At 40.9% G+C, this 20953-nt stretch overlaps 1 protein-coding gene across 1 annotated transcript; it reads right to left on the bottom strand.

Moving 5' to 3' along the window:
* Positions 1-1221: 1221 nt before the first annotated feature.
* LOC311007264 (uncharacterized protein) lies at positions 1222-15052 on the bottom strand (the record flags this gene model as incomplete). The annotated part of the gene is made up of 11 exons (XM_084000381.1): positions 1222-1997; positions 2084-2384; positions 6186-6269; positions 6383-6560; positions 7197-7332; positions 9467-9594; positions 9734-9872; positions 10032-10087; positions 12922-13091; positions 13205-13327; positions 14801-15052. The coding sequence occupies 11 exons, from the start codon at positions 15050-15052 to the stop codon at positions 1222-1224; spliced, it is 2343 nt and encodes a 780-aa protein (XP_083856507.1).
* Positions 15053-20953: the final 5901 nt, after the last annotated feature.

Raw genomic sequence — 20953 nt, 5'->3', positions numbered from 1 at the left:
GAGCGCTGATGTAGGAAATGTAATATAGAAAAGTAGCCCATCCTAACGCTAGTTTCTTCATTTGGTGACTTCTCTGAGGACAGAAAATCCATATGTCCTCATCTTCAAACCAAACCATCAAACCAGTATGACCAGCTGAGCATGAGGGTTTGAGAGTCTTCTCAAGTAAACACATATTCAAACACCCAAATTAAAATATGTATTAAAGGGACAACAAGGAGTTTCTATTTGGTTATAAAAAAGTCTCACGTTAATGTGGATGAATCTACGTTACCCACACTTATTAATGGGCCCATTTTCGATAACTATATCGTTTTGTCTCTATCGTTATTTTGTTATTATTAGTGGTGGCGGAAATGCTGGTCGAGCCGACCAGCGTTACTTTACTTTCGGTTTTGTGGTGAGTCATGAGAATAACGCAGCCGAATCGCCGTTTATGGTTGGAACTACGATGGTATCTGATCGTCTTCGAACCTCTGACTTTAATTCTTGATGAATGAAAACATGAGTCTGTCTTGCGCCGGTCAAAGAATTTCACAGTGCGTGCGGAGGCTCATAAATGTAGTGTGAAAACGCTTTGCTTTTCCAAAACTCCTCGTTGTCCCTTTAACATATTCTTAATTGAACAACTGCTTTGTAAATAAATTGGCACCATAACAAGAAATTAAGATAGAATTGAAACTTATTTTTACTTGGACTTTCAATGTCAGTACAAAAACGTATTTAAGAACAGTAAATACAAACACAACCGTGAGCCAGTGTGCACCTTGCACTTCACATTGTGATGGGTGGAAATAAACTTCAAGGAGAAAATGGTTAACAAGTAAAAACATTTGAAGGCCATATTAGAATTAATAAGCTACCTAAGTTTACAATTTTGGCACTGCAGTATATAAATGATACACAGTGAGTGGTGTTTGGGTCGGAGTGGGTGCATGGATGGAAAAGTAAAAGTAGAGGATAACAGCTTTAGTTTGCACATTTCTCAAAACATCTGTGCACTTAAATCTCACACCTCCATGTTTTGTATTTATAAATACTGTAACTGTATGTGAGCATTCATCAGTAGCCTCTTGTGTCAGCCCCCTTTATGTTGCCCCTGTTTCTGTTTCTGAGCTGGATGTGATCTGTGTCACTAACCTCATTCCTAACTCCTCTCTTCCTCATTCCTCCTCCCCCTCTTGCATCACTGCTGCTCTATCATGTCTTCCTATCTCTGTGTCAGTAGTCCATGCTGTGCAGCTGGCTCTTCTTGTCAGTTTTCCCCTGCAGAGCCGCAGGCAGCAGCGGCAGGTTCAGGTTTGCCACCCGCCGCTGGAGAGATGACCGTAACTGAACTGAGTTCCTCTTCGCTCCACTCATCCCTCCTCCTGTCATCCCTCTCTCTCCTCCTCCTGCTGCAGACAGGTCTCTCCTCTTCCCTCTCTCCTGCCTCAGACTCTTGATGACCAAGGTGTGTTGTCTCTGGGAGGGGAAGGCGGGAGGTTTGGACCCGTTGACCAGGAGGCCCGGGGGCCCCGGTCGGGTCAGCCCCACCCACGTCATCTTCCGGCCTCGTCCGTCTTTGAGGCCCACGTTGCGCAAGCGCGGCAGGGGGGCCGAGGGTGATGTCTGGGTTGTCTCCATGGAACCCAGGGGGACTCTGTCTGAGGAGTGTGTGGTGTGTGTGTCGGCCTCGAGGAGCATCCTGGGAGAGATGCCGTTCTTCTCCGAGGAGTAAAACGTCTGCAGCTTCTCCAGACGCTCGTTGATGCTCAGGTGATGAGAGTGCTCGTCCTGGTGGCGGCTGTCATGGAAACAGTCCGACCCGGGGTCTGCCGCCCCGTCCGACTGGGTTGTCCTGAGCAGGTGCGTGTGTCGGATGGGTCTCACTGTGCTGCCGTCTCTGATTGGCTCCACGGGTAGGGGGACTTGGCAAGGGGCGGAGTCACAGAGTTGGGAAGCAGAGCTCTTAGGAGGAGAAAGATGGACGAGTTCCCTGTCTCTAAACACAGACACTGGAACATAAAATACACAGGTGTAGTACGTCACACACTGTACTGTGTATGTGTGCAGCTTTTGTCTCGGTGCACTAAACCCTTACCTTCGGGAAACAGCGTCTCTCTGGTGTCCAAGGTGATGGCAACTTCCTCATCCGTGGCCCCGTCTTCTGCGGACAGAGGGGCAGGGGAGGGGGAGGGGGGCACGCGGGGGGGTAATGAGGGGGAGGTGGAGTGAGGAAGTTGGGGGAGGGAGGGAGAAGGAGGACGGTTTTCATCGTCCTCTTTCTTGTCCTTTCTGTGAAGGTCCTCAGTCCTCCTCCTGTTGTTGTGACAGTCAGTCGTCTGCTGGGCCCTCAGGGGCCTGCTGGACGCCTTGGAGCTTTTCTCATTGGTTGGTTCATTCTAAAATACAACAGTGATCACACTGGTTTCTACTGACACAAACACAAACTGTCATCCGCTACAGCTTGAGAAAAGTGTCTGATCCTGTAAATACAGACTGTTATTGTGATCCACAGAGACACATCACTACTATTCTAATAACCATCATTGAAATGAAACTGAATATTTCGGTAACGCTTTATATTAAGGTCCTTGTAATAAGCATTAGTTAATAGGTAATAAGGCCCTTATAAGTGATTACAAGATGCTTATTAACATTATTATGCGTTTATAAGACTATATATGTATTAATAGACACATTATAATATAGTTAATAGCAGACTATAAGAGATTTATAATAACTTATAATAAACTTAGTTAACTGTTTGTTGATGCTTATGAACATTAATAAAATCCTTATGAGTATCTTATAATTGTTCATAATAACATTACAAACACATATATTGACTCAACTAGCCCAATCATTATGTCTTTGTTATGCCTTTATTAATCTTAAGGTCTGTGTAATAAGCATTAGTTAATAGGTAATAAGGCTCTTATAAGTGCTTACAAGTATTTATAGTCTCATTATAATATAGTTAATAGTAGACTATAAGAGATTTATAATAACTTATAAGAAACTTGTTAACTGTTTGTTGATGCTTAAGAACATTAATACAATCTTCATGAGTATCAATCTAGCCCAACCATGATGTCTTTGTCATGCCTTTATTAATGTTTTTTTTGTTTGATTTATTAACATTATACTTTATTGCTCATCTATTATAAGTTTACTTGTTTACAGTAAACTGTGCTTTTTGCAGGTACTGGATCTAAAGCGAGAACAATGTCTTATTAAGGCTGATAAATCTTTTATTATGCATTTGATTTTGGTTTTCAGAAAGGTGCGTCGGAGGAGAAGAGCAGACTTGTAGAGTTTCTTCTCACTTGAAACATTTATTAAGCGATTGTTTCATTCAGACCTTTCCCAAGGCATTGTCTCTGACCCTCTTCTTTGTCATCTTCATCTGGTGACAGATTTGATTTTTTTCAGGGTTTTTTTTCCCCCACTGAAGGTAGGCTATTTAATTAGGATTTAAAGTTTTTTTGGTCGAACTAACTTCAAAAATCAGTTTTCTGAGTTTGTTTTGTGTGCCTGGCAAAGTCACTTCTTTTTTTTCTTCCTCCTCCTTCCAGTGTTTTTGAGGGACCGCTTCTTTTCTGCTTTTTCTCAGTCTGTACAGTCTATGCTGTTGAGTGATTCTTTACCCCTTTCGCTTTTATTTTGAAAGCAAACAGCAAAACCGGAAGTTCCGGTTTAAGCTAGCCGCTGATAGCTTAACACATGCCCATGTGTAAAATGGAGGTAGTTGCCCAACATTTTTGCCCCCGAGTAGAATTCAAACCCATTCTGGGCCTCGAAAAGAAGCAGCTGACAAGAGGAAGCGTTGTGAGACGGTGGATGACTCTTCTGGTAAGTTTAACTGCTGCTAACTTGTTAGTACAAACTCAAACATGCATAGCTAACGTTAGCCGAAGCTAGGGTAGACCTAGCCGCCTCATGACTGTTGCTGCCCTACGGAAGCGCTTCTCTGTGTATCACTGAGAAAGTTTTTATATTAAAATATAGTTTATTTTGTCTCCAGCTAGGCTTATACATACAGTGTACATTGTCGAAATATATAGGCTAACTTCTCTCTTTCGTTGTGCACCGTCTGATATGTTCTTGACACTTTTCTGTACATGATAGCCTACTTACTGCTGTGAACATTCAGCACAGTCATTTGAGTTTGAGTTTAATGAAATGTGCTACATTAAGACTCTATTTAAAATGCTAAAATGTCATTATGAAAACTCAGATGTAAATTTCCTCTATCCTCATTCTCTACCGACCCCTCCTCAGACTCTCCTCAAGCTCCTCAACCTCAGATGATGGCAAGAAGAAGAGGAAGAGGGAATTGCTTTTGATGCAAACAAGAGTGCAAAAGAGCAGCTGCGTTAAATGTTCAATGGAATTAAAAATAAAAGTGTACTTTTTTTTTCAAAGATCTGTTTTAGGTTATTTTTATTTTTATACATTTTAAGTATAAAAACCATGTTGCACTTTGCAAAATTGCACTTTTTTGAGTTAAATTATGTTTTGTATAATATGCCTAAATGTTTTAAAGGTGCTTTCTACCTGTTTTAGGTGATTTTGATTTTTATACATTTTCAGTAAAATGTCTCTTTACTTGACAGCAATGAATAAAACAATGTTGGGCTTCACTGTTGAAACATTTGTATTAGCCTACTATGCAATCTTTTCTTTACATTTTATCAACCTTGACCACATGTATTGTTCATTACAGATGTGGAAGTTGTGAAAATCATTGTTTGTTAACCATTAATGAATGCATTACAAAAGATTTATTAGACTTAATAAGGCATTGTTCTCGCTTTAGATCCAGTACCTGCAAAAAGCATAGTTAACTGTTAACAAGTGCATAGTTAACTGATAATAAGGGCATAATAATGCACAATAAAATATTTATCAGCCTTAATAAGACATTGTTCTCGCTTTAGATCCAGTACCTGCAAAAAGCATAGTTAACTGTTAACAAGTGCATAGTTAACTGATAATAAGGGCATAATAATGCACAATAAAAGATTTATCAGCCTTAATAAGATATTGTTCTCGCTTTAGATCCAGTACCTGCAAAAAGCATAGTTAACTGTTAACAAGTGCATAGTTAATTTATAATAGATGAGCAATAAAGTATATATTAACATTAATAAATCAAACAAAAAAGATTAATAAAGGCATGACAAAGACATCATGGTTGGGCTACACTCAATGTGTTTGTAATGTTATTATGAACAATTATAAGATACTCATGAAGATTTTATTAATGTTCTTAAGCATCAACAAACAGTTAACAAGTTTCTTATAAGTTATTATAAATCTCTTATAGTCTACTATTAACTATATTATAATGAGACTATTAATACTTGTTAGCACTTATAAGAGCCTTATTACCTATTAACTAACGCTTATTACACAGACCTTAAGATTAATAAAGGCATAACAAAGACATAATGATTGGGCTAGTTGAGTCAATATATGTGTTTGTAATGTTATTATGAACAATTATAAGATACTCATAAGGATTTTATTAATGTTCATAAGCATCAACAAACAGTTAACTAAGTTTATTATAAGTTATTATAAATCTCTTATAGTCTGCTATTAACTATATTATAATGTGTCTATTAATACATATATAGTCTTATAAACGCATAATAATGTTAATAAGCATCTTGTAATCACTTATAAGGGCCTTATTACCTATTAACTAATGCTTATTACAAGGACCTTAATATAAAGCGTTACCAATATTTCTAACCTGTACTGAGTGACACAAATGGTTTTAGTATTTTCATGCAATAACAACTGTAAAACATTGTGTCTTATAGAACAATATAACTTTACAATCTCTAAATGATTAGCATATTAATGTTTACTGTGTTGATAATCATATTTATCGAACAGTTTATAATAAGTCCACACTATTAAGCATTAGTTAAGCATTAAATACTGAATTTATCATGTATAACACATGAATACTCATTAGTATGTAGTTTATAAACACAGTTAAAACAGTTTTACTCATCATTGATAAGCACTATTGTATTTATAAACTACATACTAATGAGCATTCATGTGTTATAAATGAATAATTCAGTATTTATTAATGCTTAACTAATGCTTAATAGTGTGTACTTATTATGAAGTGTTACCTATTAATGCACTGTATACTGTGTTATTGACAATGTCATCATTACCTGTTCCTGAGTCTTGGATTCAGTGTTATTCCTCTCTCTCCATGTATTCTTACTGGGAAGACTCCAGTCATTGGTTTCCAGCTTCTGCCAAATCAATCACTCAAACTTCAGGCAAACCATACCATGGTTTTTATTGGGGTGTCAGAATAGTTGTGTTTATTTCAGTGTGTGCATAAGTGTGTAAATGAGGTGTGAACCTTGCTGGCCTTGGTTCCCTTCTGGCTCCTGTAGAGCTTGTTGAGCAGCAGGTGATAGGAGGCCATGATGGCTGAGGGTCGGTTGGTGGTGAGTGTGTGAATGACTTCAGAGAGGGCGTAGCCCAGCGTCTCCGTCATGTATGCCAACACAGACGAGTTGAGATCCTCTGGACACAACCTTGGAAATCCCAACAGAGAGGGAGGAGAAAAAAACCATGACAAAGATACAGTGTGAAAAGAGAGAAATCTAATGGCTTGTTCGGTATCCGTTGGTAGGGAGTCGCTACAAGCTGAAGGGCTGGAACCGTTCTTGTTTCATTCATGTGGATTTCAGAAAACACATTATTGCCAGGAGGAGCCATACATGATTGCATTTCCACACTGCGTAAAGTGATAAAAGCCTTTTAGTCATGCTATAATACACAAAGCTGTTACTCTACTGACCACAAAAATTTTCATTTTGCTAGAAAACTTGCAGTGATTTCCCTCTTGGTTCTTTTGCCCACATTGTAATGTTTACTGCAAAACCTTCCCAGAGGAGACTTTGTGTCTCACAGTGTAATTAATACGTACATTACAAATATAGAGTCACTTATTAAAAAACAAATGTGAGCATATAGAAGGGATTTACACATTGTTGATACCGATAGAGTCCTACAAGAATAATTGAGACAACATTTTATGTTTCATATATTTAGAAAATATATGATATAACTTTTCACTGTATTTAAAACTGGTGAATTCCGCAAAACATATTGTTTTTTTTATATCAATTGTTTTTGTGTGTCAGTGTTGTCACACAGTTGATCTCTACCTGTTTTTATGATAGAGTGTGAGTAGTGGTTTCTTGGCATATCCCTCGTTGATCCATCTTTCCTCCATCGCTGCTCTGACACTGGGTCTCTTGGCTGGGTCTGGCTCCAGGAGCGACAACACAAACGACACAGCGCCTGCAACACGAGCACAGCTGGATAGAGTATTTACAGGATGGAGGGAGGTGACATTTGTTTTCCTAATCTTCAGAATTACAAATTCAGGTTTCAAGTTTACAACAATATAAAAAACAGAGTTTATTGGAAAGTTACTTATTGCATGTCGTCTCTAGCATTAATTCCAGACTAAATAATAAATGAATAAAAATAATAAATAAACGTTAAAAAAATCACTCATCTGACTAAACAGCTCTGTGGTGTGATCATACGTTGTGTGTATGAGACAATCCCACACAGAATTATCCCACACTCCTGTTCCCCTCAGCTCTGTGTTTTAGGGTCTCTCAGCTCATTTTGGTTTTCAATCCCGTTACTTAGCTGTTCTAGTCGAGTTTCTCTGGACTGTTTTGTCAACAGCAAGCAGCTGTTTTCAGAGAGAAAAGCTCTAAGAAAGCCGCAGCAGGCTGATGCGCCCAGCACCGGTTACTGGATGGACAGAGTTAGTGATTAGCTGGTGAACATAGTGGAGCGTTTGGCAGCTAGAGAGCCAGATATTTTTCTTGAAAGATGGTGGAGACTGTGCTCCACCCTCACCACCACCCACAAGTTAAATGCTAGCGTTCAGCTTTGGTTGCAGACATGAACATTAGTCAAGACCGCACGGCCAGAGTTGGTATTCTGGAGGAAAGCAACTGCTGGTCAACAACCATCTTGTTGGTCACTTAAATTTGCTTGGATGGGCTTGTGGTAAGTGAACTGCACTTAGATCAGCATGCTTCATATTCAGCTCCACTCACACAGATGGTCAAACAGGACTCAGACCTGCTCATGGAAGCAGTTTTGGGTGAGTGTTTTGTGTAGGTAAGGTTCAGACCACCAACCAAGCAAATCAATGGGTTTGTACTACTGTACTCATGCCCAGCCAAATGGACCAAACCGAAGGAACCCGCGTTACACAGCTAACCCGGGCTGCCAGACTGCTGCCACTCATTGTGTCTTCGCTGAAACTGTAGCGGAGACGACAGAATGGAGAGAGGCAGGATTTCCCCTTGACGAGAACCAATTTAGCCTGTCAGCCTACGACACCCAAGCGGGGTTGATAGTTTGACTCCAGATGGGGACTCCTGATAAGATCCACAGTCTGGTAGCTTCAGAAAAGAATGGCTGCCACATTCACAGACATATGAGCCAAGACAGCTCCAATCAGATGGCTGCTATTACAGTAGCGCTGACACCAAAGCAGCTCGTCTCTGCAGGGGTTAACTCAGTTTGTTTGTTATCGATAGACTCAAAGCACCATTTGAAGATTTTTCAAAACAATGCTCAACAGGAAATGCATACACAATGGAAATAAACTGATAATAACGTGAAAGAGAAAACAAATTAAGTTTGTAACAATGCAGCAGTTATAGTGGGTTTGGCCAAGTTGAAGTTGTCTATTGTGTTGAAGGTTTAAAAGGGTGGTGAAAAAAAAAACTGTTCCGTCTTGAGGCATAATGAAGTCTCAAAGTTAATGTGGACGTCTCAGATAGCAATCTGTGGCAGTGATACAGCCACTCATCTGATCTAGTCACAGTTTGAAAGCATCAGGGCCGGGCTGGTTTTCCCTACAGTAACAGGAGCCATGTATGTTTGCGGTGACACGACGCCATGACAGTGTAACGGAGTGAGTACGTGTGAGAGAGAGACTAAAATAAAGCAGAGAGAAACAGAGACACTAAGGTGAAGTGAAAATGTTTCCTGTAGCTCTGTGGATGGACGTCTGAATCCTCAGTTAATGAGGAACTTCTAACATTTACAACAAAGTTCTTTAAGTATGATTCAGGATTTCACATCTAGATTTCACCTGAACACAACTCAGGGTGCCCATGCTGACCTGAGACTGGAACTTTTCTAAATGGAAATTCAAATTATAAGAGGGAAGTCATTCAGTGTCAGTGTTGCTCTTCTGTGGTTTACTTATTTTTTCGCAATTGGTTATTCGTTGGGGCAGGATAGAAAAGCATACAGTATAACTGGTTCAAAGAGCTTTTCTTTTCTCTCGCAAATACTGGTGAAACCCTCTGAGCAAAGCAAATTCTCTCAGCTCCAGCTCTATGGATTCATGGATTTTAAAGTGTATAACAGTCACATAATCTTTGTTTGAAGTTACCTTTGCTGACGTCATTTGGGATGCTGCTGATCTCTCCGTTGACCATCTTCTGATGCAGCTGTTTGATGTTGAAAGGCTCAACAGTAAAGGGCAGAGTCCCCGTCAGCATGGCGAACATGCTCACACCTCTGCACCCACACATACACACATACAAGGAAAATGTGTACAAACACAAACACAACATTATCAACACACAATACCACAGAAAAGAGTACTGATGGAACCATGACGTGGCTTCAACAGACACAATGACAGTTTCTCACGTACACGGACCAGACGTCCACTTTGGGTCCATACTTCCTGTGGGCGAGCAGCTCGGGGGCGGCGTAGGCAGGACTTCCACACTGGGTGTTGAGAAGCTCCAGAGACAGCGACTCAGCCTTCAGAGTGTTACTCAGGCCAAAGTCTGTGTGAAACATCATCATTTTTCCAATGGCTTCCCGTTACCGCAACATTTACAGATGCACTGGACGCCGGCTACTGTTCTGCAATCATCTGTCCAGCATTGTGCATCCACACACTATTAGTTCAAATGTCACATGACAAAACAGAAATGTCAACATACCTACAATCTTTATGTTGTTATGCTCGTCCAGAAGGAAGTTTTCAATCTTCAAATCTCTACAGAGGAAAAGAAGAGGGGCAAAAAAACCCAAGTGTGGTTCACCGTAGTATTTTCATGAGCTTTGTCCTTAATCCTAAAGGAATTTCTTCAATTACTTTTTCCCTAGACATGAGTGTTTTGAAGTAATTTACTTGACAGACACTCTTTGGCCTTACCAAGCTTTTCTATGTATTTATGGACAACCAGATGAGATGGGACCAGACGAGACCCACAAAAGCAAAGGAAAACCCAAGCTAAATTTGGGTTTGGGTAAAGCTCAAGCATTAAAAATACTGTTGAAAAATATTTGGGGGTACATTTAGTAGTTGTAATTTGGGGGATTAGTTTGCTTTGGACTCCTTTAACCCTCCACCCATCAAGATTTCCAAGTCAACTAAGACTTACTTGCAATCCTTTACCAGAATAATATCTCTACGATCACCTGGAAAACTTGCCTCAGTCCCCTGAAAGCACCCCTGCCTCACCACCAGCCACACGGCCTGCACTAAAACTACTGAGCTAAATGAAAATCTGCGGTCATGAGAGCGAGCGAGAGATCCCCTATAAACTACAGCCTGGGAATCGGCCATGTTCCTTTCATCTGCGTTCATCTAACCAACAGACACTCCAGGTCCCAAAAATCCAGGGAACACCGCTCACACAACCTCAGGAAAGTTCAAAGACAGATGGAGCGAGACGGAGCGAGAGCAGACATTGTCATAAAGGAGAAAATGTATGCGGTAAACCTACTGAATGTGGGTGGCAGGAGGTGCGTTTAAGTGCAAATTTTCCATTTATTTCCAGTTTAATCATCTCTGTGTGGGACTGTGGTAGAGTGTGTGTGTGTGTGTGTTTGAGCGACCGTGAGTGTCTCTATGTGTGTGAGGACGTGGGTGTGTGTGTGTGTGTGACACTGAGAGAGGTGCTATTGAAGGGTTGAGCGCTACATCGTTGAGGGACTTCATTAGAGAGGAAGTCCATGATGTTGTGATGATGTGTGAATCATGGCGCCGGCGCAGGATGATGAGGTCATTGCCTGGTAATCACATTCCCACCTTCAGAGGAGCCAAGGTCTTAAACCAAAGCCCAGAGCTGTGGATGTTGTGTGTGGCTGCAGCAAAAGTGTGTGCGAGTGTGTGTGAGTGTCAGTATTGAGACTCTAATGCCTACCCACACTAAAATGCCACTAAAATAACACCCTTGACTGACTCCCACGCTGCACTGTGCCCTTCTTGCAGTGTTTCCTCCTCTGAAAACTGTTAATGCCCTGCAAACTACTCTGTGTGCTGTGTGCTAACACTTGTGTTTATATGTGTGAATCTACAAGTCTAACCATAACATCCGCTCTGCAACAAACAGCTACTGTTTGTGGGAGTTTGAAGGCTTCAGTTATTTGTACTCTCTGATTTGCCTGATCACTGATTTTTTTTTTTTTAACATACTGTAATATACAGAGCCATTATAGGATGGAACACATTACCTAATAATATCAAAAAATATTAACTCAAAACACATTTCAATAAAGTTAGTAAAAGACTATTTAAATAAATTAAAGTAAGAAATATGTATAATAATTAATTATAGGAATTTATTTGTGGGTTGAACTGTTGTGGTACTGTAATGTGATGTATGATGTATCTTTGTACCTAATAATATATTTTAGATTAGACTGTTTGCTGTTTGTGTATATGGTGACGAGGTGTTACAGTGATCTGTAACAGCGATGAATGTGAGTATGTACTATGTTCTTTTTAAAATTGCATTGGGGACCCCAGGAAGAATAGCTAATGGGGATCCTATAAATCCTATAAATAAACAAATAAACAAATAAACATAAGACAGAGTCAACATCACCTGCTCATGTCACTCATTGTGTCTACAGGTGATCTCCACTACAGGTAAATCCAGTAAGCTTAGTTATTTTTATATGCAGGAGATGCCATCATACCATCATACTATAAGGAGTATATAAAATGACAATATATAAATATAATTAAGACCTTTTGACGTTGATATTTTCATCTAAAGCTTTCATCCAAAAACTCTTTTGAACGATACTTAAAGGGTTGGTTTGGGTTATTTGATGTGTGGCTGTGTGAGGTAGTCATGTACAGATGTGTGCTACCAGCAGTATATTTGGATTAACACGCTGCCAGTGCAGAGTCAGCCGGGACCAGTAGCACACCAGCAGACATGGGCAGTGCATGGGGCCAGACCAAAAGAACGTGTTAAAAAGACGACCACTGAAATGTTTCAGCACTCTATTATAAAGTGAAGTAAATATACAGTAGTGCAGTTTTGCTCTCACTGATTCAGTCAGCTGAACTGAAGTGCAATACAGTGCATGATATAGATGCACTTGTGTGTAGGAAAACTGAAAACGGTATATCGGCAGTTAAGAAAAGTGCGAGGGAGAGGGAAGTGCTGTCTAGGCATCACATTTGAGAAGTTTTAATGGCAATTCTTTGTTGATTATTTGGTATTCCAATGGTACAGACATGGAACAAAATGGACAGAATTCTACATGTACAGTATACTGATTTACAAATCATTTTAATGGTACTTTAAATTGCTTACTGAAAAAAAGTTGTTGTTTTTTCAGTTTGCTTATTGTTTGTACTCAGCATCTGCCCTCGTTGGTGTGATATGTGTGTCTACTTTGTTTTTTTCTGTACTTTAAATTGCTTACCAAGCCTCAACCAAAGTGCTGACAATAGAGAGACTAGATACATTAAAGCATGAGACATCTGCCTCATAGAGAGCCTTTGACATCTCTTAATACATGTACATGTGCTGCACATTGCATCTCTGCTCCTCCTGTGTGTGTGAGTGTGCGGTTGTGTAGACTTACCTGTGTACAATGCCATGTTTGTGCAGGTGCTCCACTGCAGACAGGATCTGTCGGGTGTAGCGCCGCACCTCCCTCTCCTCCAGCCTCTTCCTCTCACAGATCCGGTCCATCAGGTCTCCTCCAGCACAGAGCTCCATGGCCATGTAGTAGCTGTTCTCCGTCTCCAGAGTCTGACACACAAACAGTCATTCATTAGGAATGCTATGGGAAGAGCTTATTCTAACTTCACACAATATAGGCTACTTCTCTGATATGAGCAGGTGTAGTGCTGTAAGGCGTTTACCTCCAGCAGAACCACGATGTGAGGATGTCGGACCATCTGATGAATGCGAGGCTCTCTCTTCATGTTCTTCAGCACGTACGAGTCCTGCCGTGCTTTTTTCTTGTCAATCACCTTAATGGCCACCTAAACACACGCATACAAAGAAATAGGCACATAAACATACAATAGCTTTAATGATGTTTTGAGAACACCCTTTGCTCTTCTTACAAATTTGGCAGGCGACCAGTTCACATAAACAGAACCAGACATTCACTAGAGAATGGAGAAGGTAATGGTGAGGGTAATGGCTGCTGCCTGCGCTCCTCTTGGATGAACGTCTACCCGCCGTTCTCTACTAATGATAGATGTCCTATGGTTGTGGCTTCAGAGGATTACCCATGGGGGCTTCCACAATAGTCATTAAGGAAGTATTTCTTAATCACTTGCAACAGCAGGGCCGTTCCTATGAACTTGAATGTTACTGCCACTAGTCCACTGGACAAGTGTTGGAGCTTCCCCATTGGTCCCATGCTCTTACAAAATGATAACAAACAGGCAGTGTTGCCAACTTAACGCCTTTTCCGATACATTTAATAACCTTTTAGGACAAATATAAGCTGAGTCACCAGTACCACCCATGAGCATGAGATCATTAACATTTATCCTGGTGGATAATATGTCGTCTTAATTGGCCACATTTCAGTGACGATTTTGTGCGTGTTTTGTTGACAACAGGAACAGAAAAACATGTCAATGAGAACAGCTTTATGTGAGCACAGAGACAAGGAGGGAAGCAAACAGATGAAGGAAAACAATTATTTGGCCTTGGTGAAAATGATACGGCTTATATCACATGTGTTGGGGGAATGAACTTGGTTTATTTCCATTTCATATTACTCCATTTCATAAAATTTAAAAATAAAAGACTCCCAAACGGTGTGCGTGTTTATATATATTATATATTAGCAGACCTGACCACTACAGGTCTGGCAGCTGCAGAGGGTAACAGGGGTTAAGAGGTGCAAACACCCTTGGAGAGGAGTTTGGTCACTGCTATGGCAACCAGGTCAGGTGCACATGAGCCGGGTGATGAAAGGAAGTTACACATACATTTACCCACATACAGTCTTCACACACACATGCACACGCACACAACACAGCATCAGTGTCAGGCAAAAATATCATATACTAAATCATATATTATTATCATTTTAAATAACAGTAAAAAAAAGTAAACAAAGGACAGCATGAAGGAAACACTGTGTATTCCTGCTCTCAACATGAACAAGTTGTATTTGCGTATTTGTAACTTGTGGTGTATAAATTAGCAGTTTCTTTATAAACAATAAAATCCCTTTCAGAGTCATGGGTACATGTTAAATGCAGGTCATTGTGACTCAGATGTTTTACACATAACAAAAGTAATAACAGGTCACAGCCTTCCTCAAACTCAATTCACTATAAATATCAGTTACAGGTGTACATGGTGCAGGTTGTGACCATGTAATCATAATCTGGTGTGTGATCTTTTCCTTCGTCGGTGTGTCGCCTCCAGTCTGAGCCGTGTCACGTCATGTCTCCTCTGTCTAGCTCTGGTGTCAGGGACAAAGCACTGACCTTTTCTCCCGTGCCGATGTGCAGCCCCTCCATCACTTTGGCAAACGAGCCCTTATTGATCATTTTCCCCACCAGGTAGGATCCCACCCGTTTGGAGTGAGGGAAGCTCCGCAGCAGCTCCCTGGGGACCTTCAGAGAGGGGAGAGGCAGCCTCTCTCGGTCCAGGGTCGAGGCTTCCCACTGGGACACTCCTTCGCCCCCTCCCTCCGCCACCATGTCCTCCGGACTGGGCTTCACTGCAGCAGCTGGCATCCCGGAGAGGGTCCGGGCCCCATGTGGCTGCCTCTCACACTCACAATCAAATCCAAAAACTGGACTGCCCTTGTAGAACACACATGCTAACACACCCCGATGAACACAAACACAATCGCTTGGTTGACTTGAAGGTATAAAAACCGAGCCAGGGTCCAAGTCCTCCTCCGGTTGCAGGTGTGAGTCCAGGCCAACAGATTTCTTTTGTCCTCTTACTCTCAGTGAGTATTTCCTTTATCCCACACTGTCTGACAGATGATTCCTCTTTTCCTGTGGGTTTATTTCACCTTGTGGCGAGCACAGGTGCATGAAGTGTCTCTGTCAAGCCAGCAGCGCCTCTCCCTCCTTCTCTCACTCTGTCTCTCTCTGCTGGGTGGTGGATGATTAACCGTTGTGTTCTTAGGTCAGCTCCACTGATGAGGAGGACATTCTACACCGTAATTACCCCCCTCCCCCCTTTGCACACACTACACACTGATACTCGCAGTTACACAGTAACCATTCACACTCTCTTACTTCACTTCCTGGGCTTCCATTTCAATTGCTAAATCATATTTCTGTCTAATTCAGTTTCTATCCGACACCATCGGGTCATTTTCTTCACTGACAGATCAGATCTGTGACACATAGATGAGGACAGGTAAGTGGAAGAGAATATGGCTTTGACTCTGAAAATCTCACCTCTTTAACCCCTTTTTTCTTTCTGCGAAGGAGACCAAACAATCCGAACCAGCCCTGTTATATAAAGTGGTTTTAGAACGATCCCTTCACTTTTTGCTAACTTTAATGTGTTGTAGATTCTGTTTTAGACTGTGAAAAATGCTTTTTCTGCCCATCATGCTACACTCAGTAACCAAAAACGATAAGGTGAAAGCATCTTTTAATTATTCAGGCAATAAAATGTATAACTGTAATAAACTGAAAAACTAAAACCTCTCTCCAGGATCTTGTTGGCAATTTAAACTGACTGACTATAGTTTAGAAAAGCAATAACAAAGACCAACAATTCATATTGCACACCAAGACAATAATCATGTCAATTATCAAATGCCTGTTATCACCTGTCACTCTAACCGGGAGGACAGCACTACATCAAACAGGCCTTTATGGTGGAGCAGCAGGACAGACAGTGAGTAAAAGCCATGTTGCAGCTCACTGTGTCTGCTAAACAGTATTTAAAGGACTCTGAGAGCATAAGAAAAAGAAAAAGATGCTCTATCCCTATAACAACGCATAGTGGAGGCAGCATCAGGAACTGATCAGAATGAAGAGTGAGCTGAATGCAAACAAAAATCTTAGGGTCTTAAGGTGTAAAGACTGATTTCACTCTCACATCTATTCTGTTTAGTCTGACTGGAAAAGGAGAAACAGCTACTCAAGTGTCAAAACCACTGACCAGCACCTCTAAACCTCACTGAGTAAAACATCACATCTTGTCTGTGTAATTAATTGAAATAAAAACAGTCTTGATGATAGACCTTAAGATAACCCTCAGCTCAGTGTAACTTAATATCCCAGTAGGCTACAAAGTGTTTCCCCAAACTTTTCCTTTAAATTACATAACTGCTTGTGTGCTTCTCAAGAATTTAGTAGAACTCCTTAGTGACGTTGATCTGTATTTACATTATTTATATCAGTCCTGGATTGGTTTCACTGTCTTATTCCATTAAGATCATAGTACTAAAAAGTTATGTATTATTATCACCATTAGACCTACCAAGGACATTGTTCACCTCTAAAAGGTAATTATCTGTTGTTGGGCTAAGAGAGGTCAAAGGTCAGAGGTCAGAGGTCAGGGTCAATGACAGATCAGCAGCCTGCAGCTGGTGGGGATTCAGTATCTTCTGTAACAAGCGGTCAGCAGGGCAGACTTCTCCTGCTTCAGACCAGGAAAGCCGGTTACGGTTTTTACATTTTTACTTGAACGATGAGTTTATATGATAACACTCATCGTTTCAAGCAAAAACCAAAGTGGAGTTAGAGTTATATTGACTTACTGATATAACACTGGCAAGAGGTATCACAGCCGCAGAGCCATGTGTTATGACAGTGATCAGTGGAAAGCAGCAGTGAGGTTTTGTACTGATGAGCGATGGCCGGCACTGAACTATGTCTGCTTTTCTGCTACTGTGTGTATCAAAGTGTGTATAGGTGTGTGTGTGTGTGTGTGTGTGTGTGTGCACGTCAGGGTCAGATTGCAGTGTGTTGCTGCTCGATTCTTCCTCACTCAGCTGATGAAAGGAGGGATAGAGCCTTATATCCGCCATGTAACCCAATACCCTCACACACACACGCACACACAAACCTTACACAACCTTTAACTGAGCGGCCGTAGTAGCCAAGTGAAGCTTCTAGAGTTACTTTATTTCATTTAAACATGTTGATACTGTATAACTTGATTTAGCATTCAGAGAAAGAGAAAAGGCACAGCTGCAGCAGAGCAGTCATGAGCCGTTAAAGTTGGTGTAATCACAATCAAAGCACTTAGTCGACTGTTTTTCTCCCTCCGGACGAACAAGCCAACACTTTACAGACTCTTTATGGGATGCAATCAGCGACATCGACCGACACGGATCCAAACTGTCTTAGACTTAATGAAAAAAGACGCATAAATACTGGAAACACCCATTCAGTACATTGGTGTCAACAGTTTTTCCAGAATATTCTGAAATGAGCCGCATAACACAGAACCAGTCTACAATTAGTGGTTTCACATCAGTACAATCCAAAGTACTGTGAAAACACCAACCAAAAACCCCTTTAAAAAATCATTAATTTTCCTTCACAATCTCACATCTTAATCTCTGCCTTCTTCTTCATGTGTGTATGTGTGTTCGTACGCCAGGAGGCCTACACTTCATAAACGAGTCTTAAGGCCTTGGCGTGTGTGTGGGAGGAGGTGTTAACACACCCTCCCTAATGCCGGGGAAGGGTGTCAAGCTGTATCTGGCTCGGCGCTGGACAGATGCAGAGGAAGAAAGAAGTAAAGGGAAGAGAGGAGGAAAGTGTGACTGTGTGGCACTCCAGTCGCAGGAAGCGAGGGAAAGACTAACGGCCACGCAGAAAGACAGGATGAGTGAGAAGGAGAGAAACCGAGCTTCACAACTGCAAAACAAATGTGAATTAATAAGACCTCAGGAGGTTTTTTATATAACCTCCGTACTGCTTAAATGTTTTGCAGAGGCTTTTTTTTCTCTGTGTGCGTGTATGTGTGTGTGTTAATGTGTGTGCTTTCATGGTTCAGAAAAGGTCATTCTCTCTGCCAGAGACCACAGTCTATTTGTGTGTGTGTGTGCGTGTGTTTATGCATACACACAGCTTTTTTCTGAAAGGACTGCGTTGTGTGTATCTTTCTGTCTTTGCATCTACTGTATATGCGTATTCTAGCTTAATTTACTTAATTGTCTCATTGTGAGTATATGTGTACGCATAGGTGTGTGTATGTGTATGTATGTGTGTGTGTGTGTGTGTGTTGCGTTGGTGCACTGGAATGCTGGCTTGCCTGTAGGACTTGGCGAGCTTCTCGGCGGTCACATTAAATGAGAAGAGAAACCCCCTTCTGCTTCCTGCCTGTAATAAATGGATCCCCAGCAACCATTAAGGCATATTTTAACACCAAATAACTCCCCCAAACCACAGCAGAACAGACACAGTCGACCCCCACCCTCTCACCATCTCTCACTCTCTCCATCTCCTGCTCTTTTTATTTCTCCGTCTACTCTTTATACAAAAAAAGGCACAAAACTAAATCTTAAAATAAGATCTTCAGTGCCACAGCATGATGTACCTCCCAGTCATGCTCTGTAGTCTGTTAGAGAGTTTAATGGCAGTTATAACTCTTGGGCAACACTGACACTCTAAAGTTGGCTTTTTCTTTTCCCTTGTTTAAATGTTTTAATGTATACATCTGGGGTTTGTTGTAAGAAAAATGGAAATGCATATTTTCAAAATATGTATCCACCCAACTATTGTTTCATGCAGAGCTCCCCGACTGTTTCCCAGCTATTCAAAGTGTTGCTCCAGGATTTGATCTGTCTTTCATTTTGTTTTCGGTCTGAATTAAAAAGACTGGTGACTGTTTAAAAATCAACACTGCACAGAAAGAGACATGACAGGGAATAATGATCAATAACTGAACAAGTTCATGGGAACTCATTGTTTTCTTTTTGTTGTCTTGTAGTTTGTTAGCAGATCTTCTGTCACGACCTTTCTGTTCATCTGTCAGCAGTTTAACACTTTGATCAGTATTACTCAATCTGCTCATTTTTATCATGGCAAGACATGAAGACAAACTATAGTCTGAACCTACTGACATGAAATACTGTGGGAGTGAAGACACAAAACTGTCAATCAAGTGACAAGGTAGTGTCGTCTGTCATAACAAACCTCTGTATGCAAACTAGGCAGTAAATTGTATAACATGTGTAAAATGATACATTTTAAAACTGTGTCCATATTGACAGGAGGGAAATGTGCAACAGACATTTATCCAAATTATCACGGCTGTTTTTATAATCTGAATGTTGCAACATTTCGTTATTTACAAGCTGAAAATTCATGTGTGTAAGCAATTATTCACAGTATATATGCAAATTATAACATGTGTCTGATCTTTAAATATATTTATTTGGAATAATAATTATACTATCTCAGCAGGAAAATTTGTTGATTGATATTTGTTTGTGATTTGTCAGATGATTTTTTAAAAATGATTTGTGTATCTAGTGAGAGTTCTTGATCAAGTCTCAGAAGCTAAATGTGCTGAAAGAAAATAAATAAAACTGGTTTAAGAAATAAGGAAACTTTTGATCAGTGGAGATCCTGCAGGTGTTGTCCAGGAAGCTCATGTTGAAAACCACTGAGCTGGTTTTCAACCATTGTGTAGAGTGTTTCATACTGGTGTCCACCACCTCTGTTGGGGTTTCCAGAGCTGCTGTCCCTGTCTGCCCTCCAGTGGACATAAGCGCCTGATGCAAGGACACCGCTCTTCAGTCCAACAGCTCAACTAAAGGAAAGAATTAATCGGCAGACGAACCAAGAGGGGGTTGACGTGTCTTTGAGGAACCCTAAATTCAGGGAAATCATGGCGTTTTCTCAAACTGTTGAGTCTTCCTCTTTTTGCTTTACAAGACCTCAGCCTCACCACGTCCACACAGAACCCACAGCCGAGGGAAACAAGTGTGTAATGTGTTAGCACTCATTGTGTAAGGGCTGTTGTTGTCAAAAAGGATTTGGGGAAAAGTAGGAAATAATTAGCTGAAGTCAACAATGCAGTTTGAGGGCAAGTGAGTCACGTCATGACAAAGTAACTGGTGGTGGAACAAACAGCTCAGATGATGCAGGGACGGACTAGGAGGAGAATCAATAAGTGGAGAAATCAACAGATAATGCTTGATTAATCAATATTAATTGGGTTTTTTCTCCCTTTTTTTCTTGTTTTGCTCCTTATCACAATTTATCTCAATCCATTTACTTGCTTGCTGTGTTGCTGTGTCATGTCTTTCCGTCTTGTGCTATGTCATGTCTTTATGTTTGCCACTGGTATTACACAATAAAAAAAAAATAATAATAATTTATCATGCAGAAGAAAACAAAAATTGGTAATAAAAAAGGATGCTGCTGGATCCTGGATGATGGTTTTGTCATTGTCATCTCCTTGATCATCACTCATCTATAGCTGTCTTATTATGAAAGGGGCAGAGGACGGGGGAGGACTGGCTGTCAATCGCTGACGACTTCATCCGTGGCCACGGCGTCCTTGTTGTGTCATCATCTGCCAGCGAAAGCCGCCGTCACTTCACTGTGTCTTCATCAGTCAGTGCAGCGCGGCGTGCTTAGCGTGTCATCAGTCAGCGCCAGCATGTTGCTGTGGTTTAAACCTTTCATGTTCTGTGGTCTCTG

Source organism: Trachurus trachurus, assembly GCF_905171665.1.
Source record: "Trachurus trachurus genome assembly, chromosome: 24".
NCBI classification, from domain to species: Eukaryota; Metazoa; Chordata; class Actinopteri; order Carangiformes; family Carangidae; genus Trachurus; species Trachurus trachurus.
This window is presented reverse-complemented; position numbering and strand designations above follow the sequence as displayed.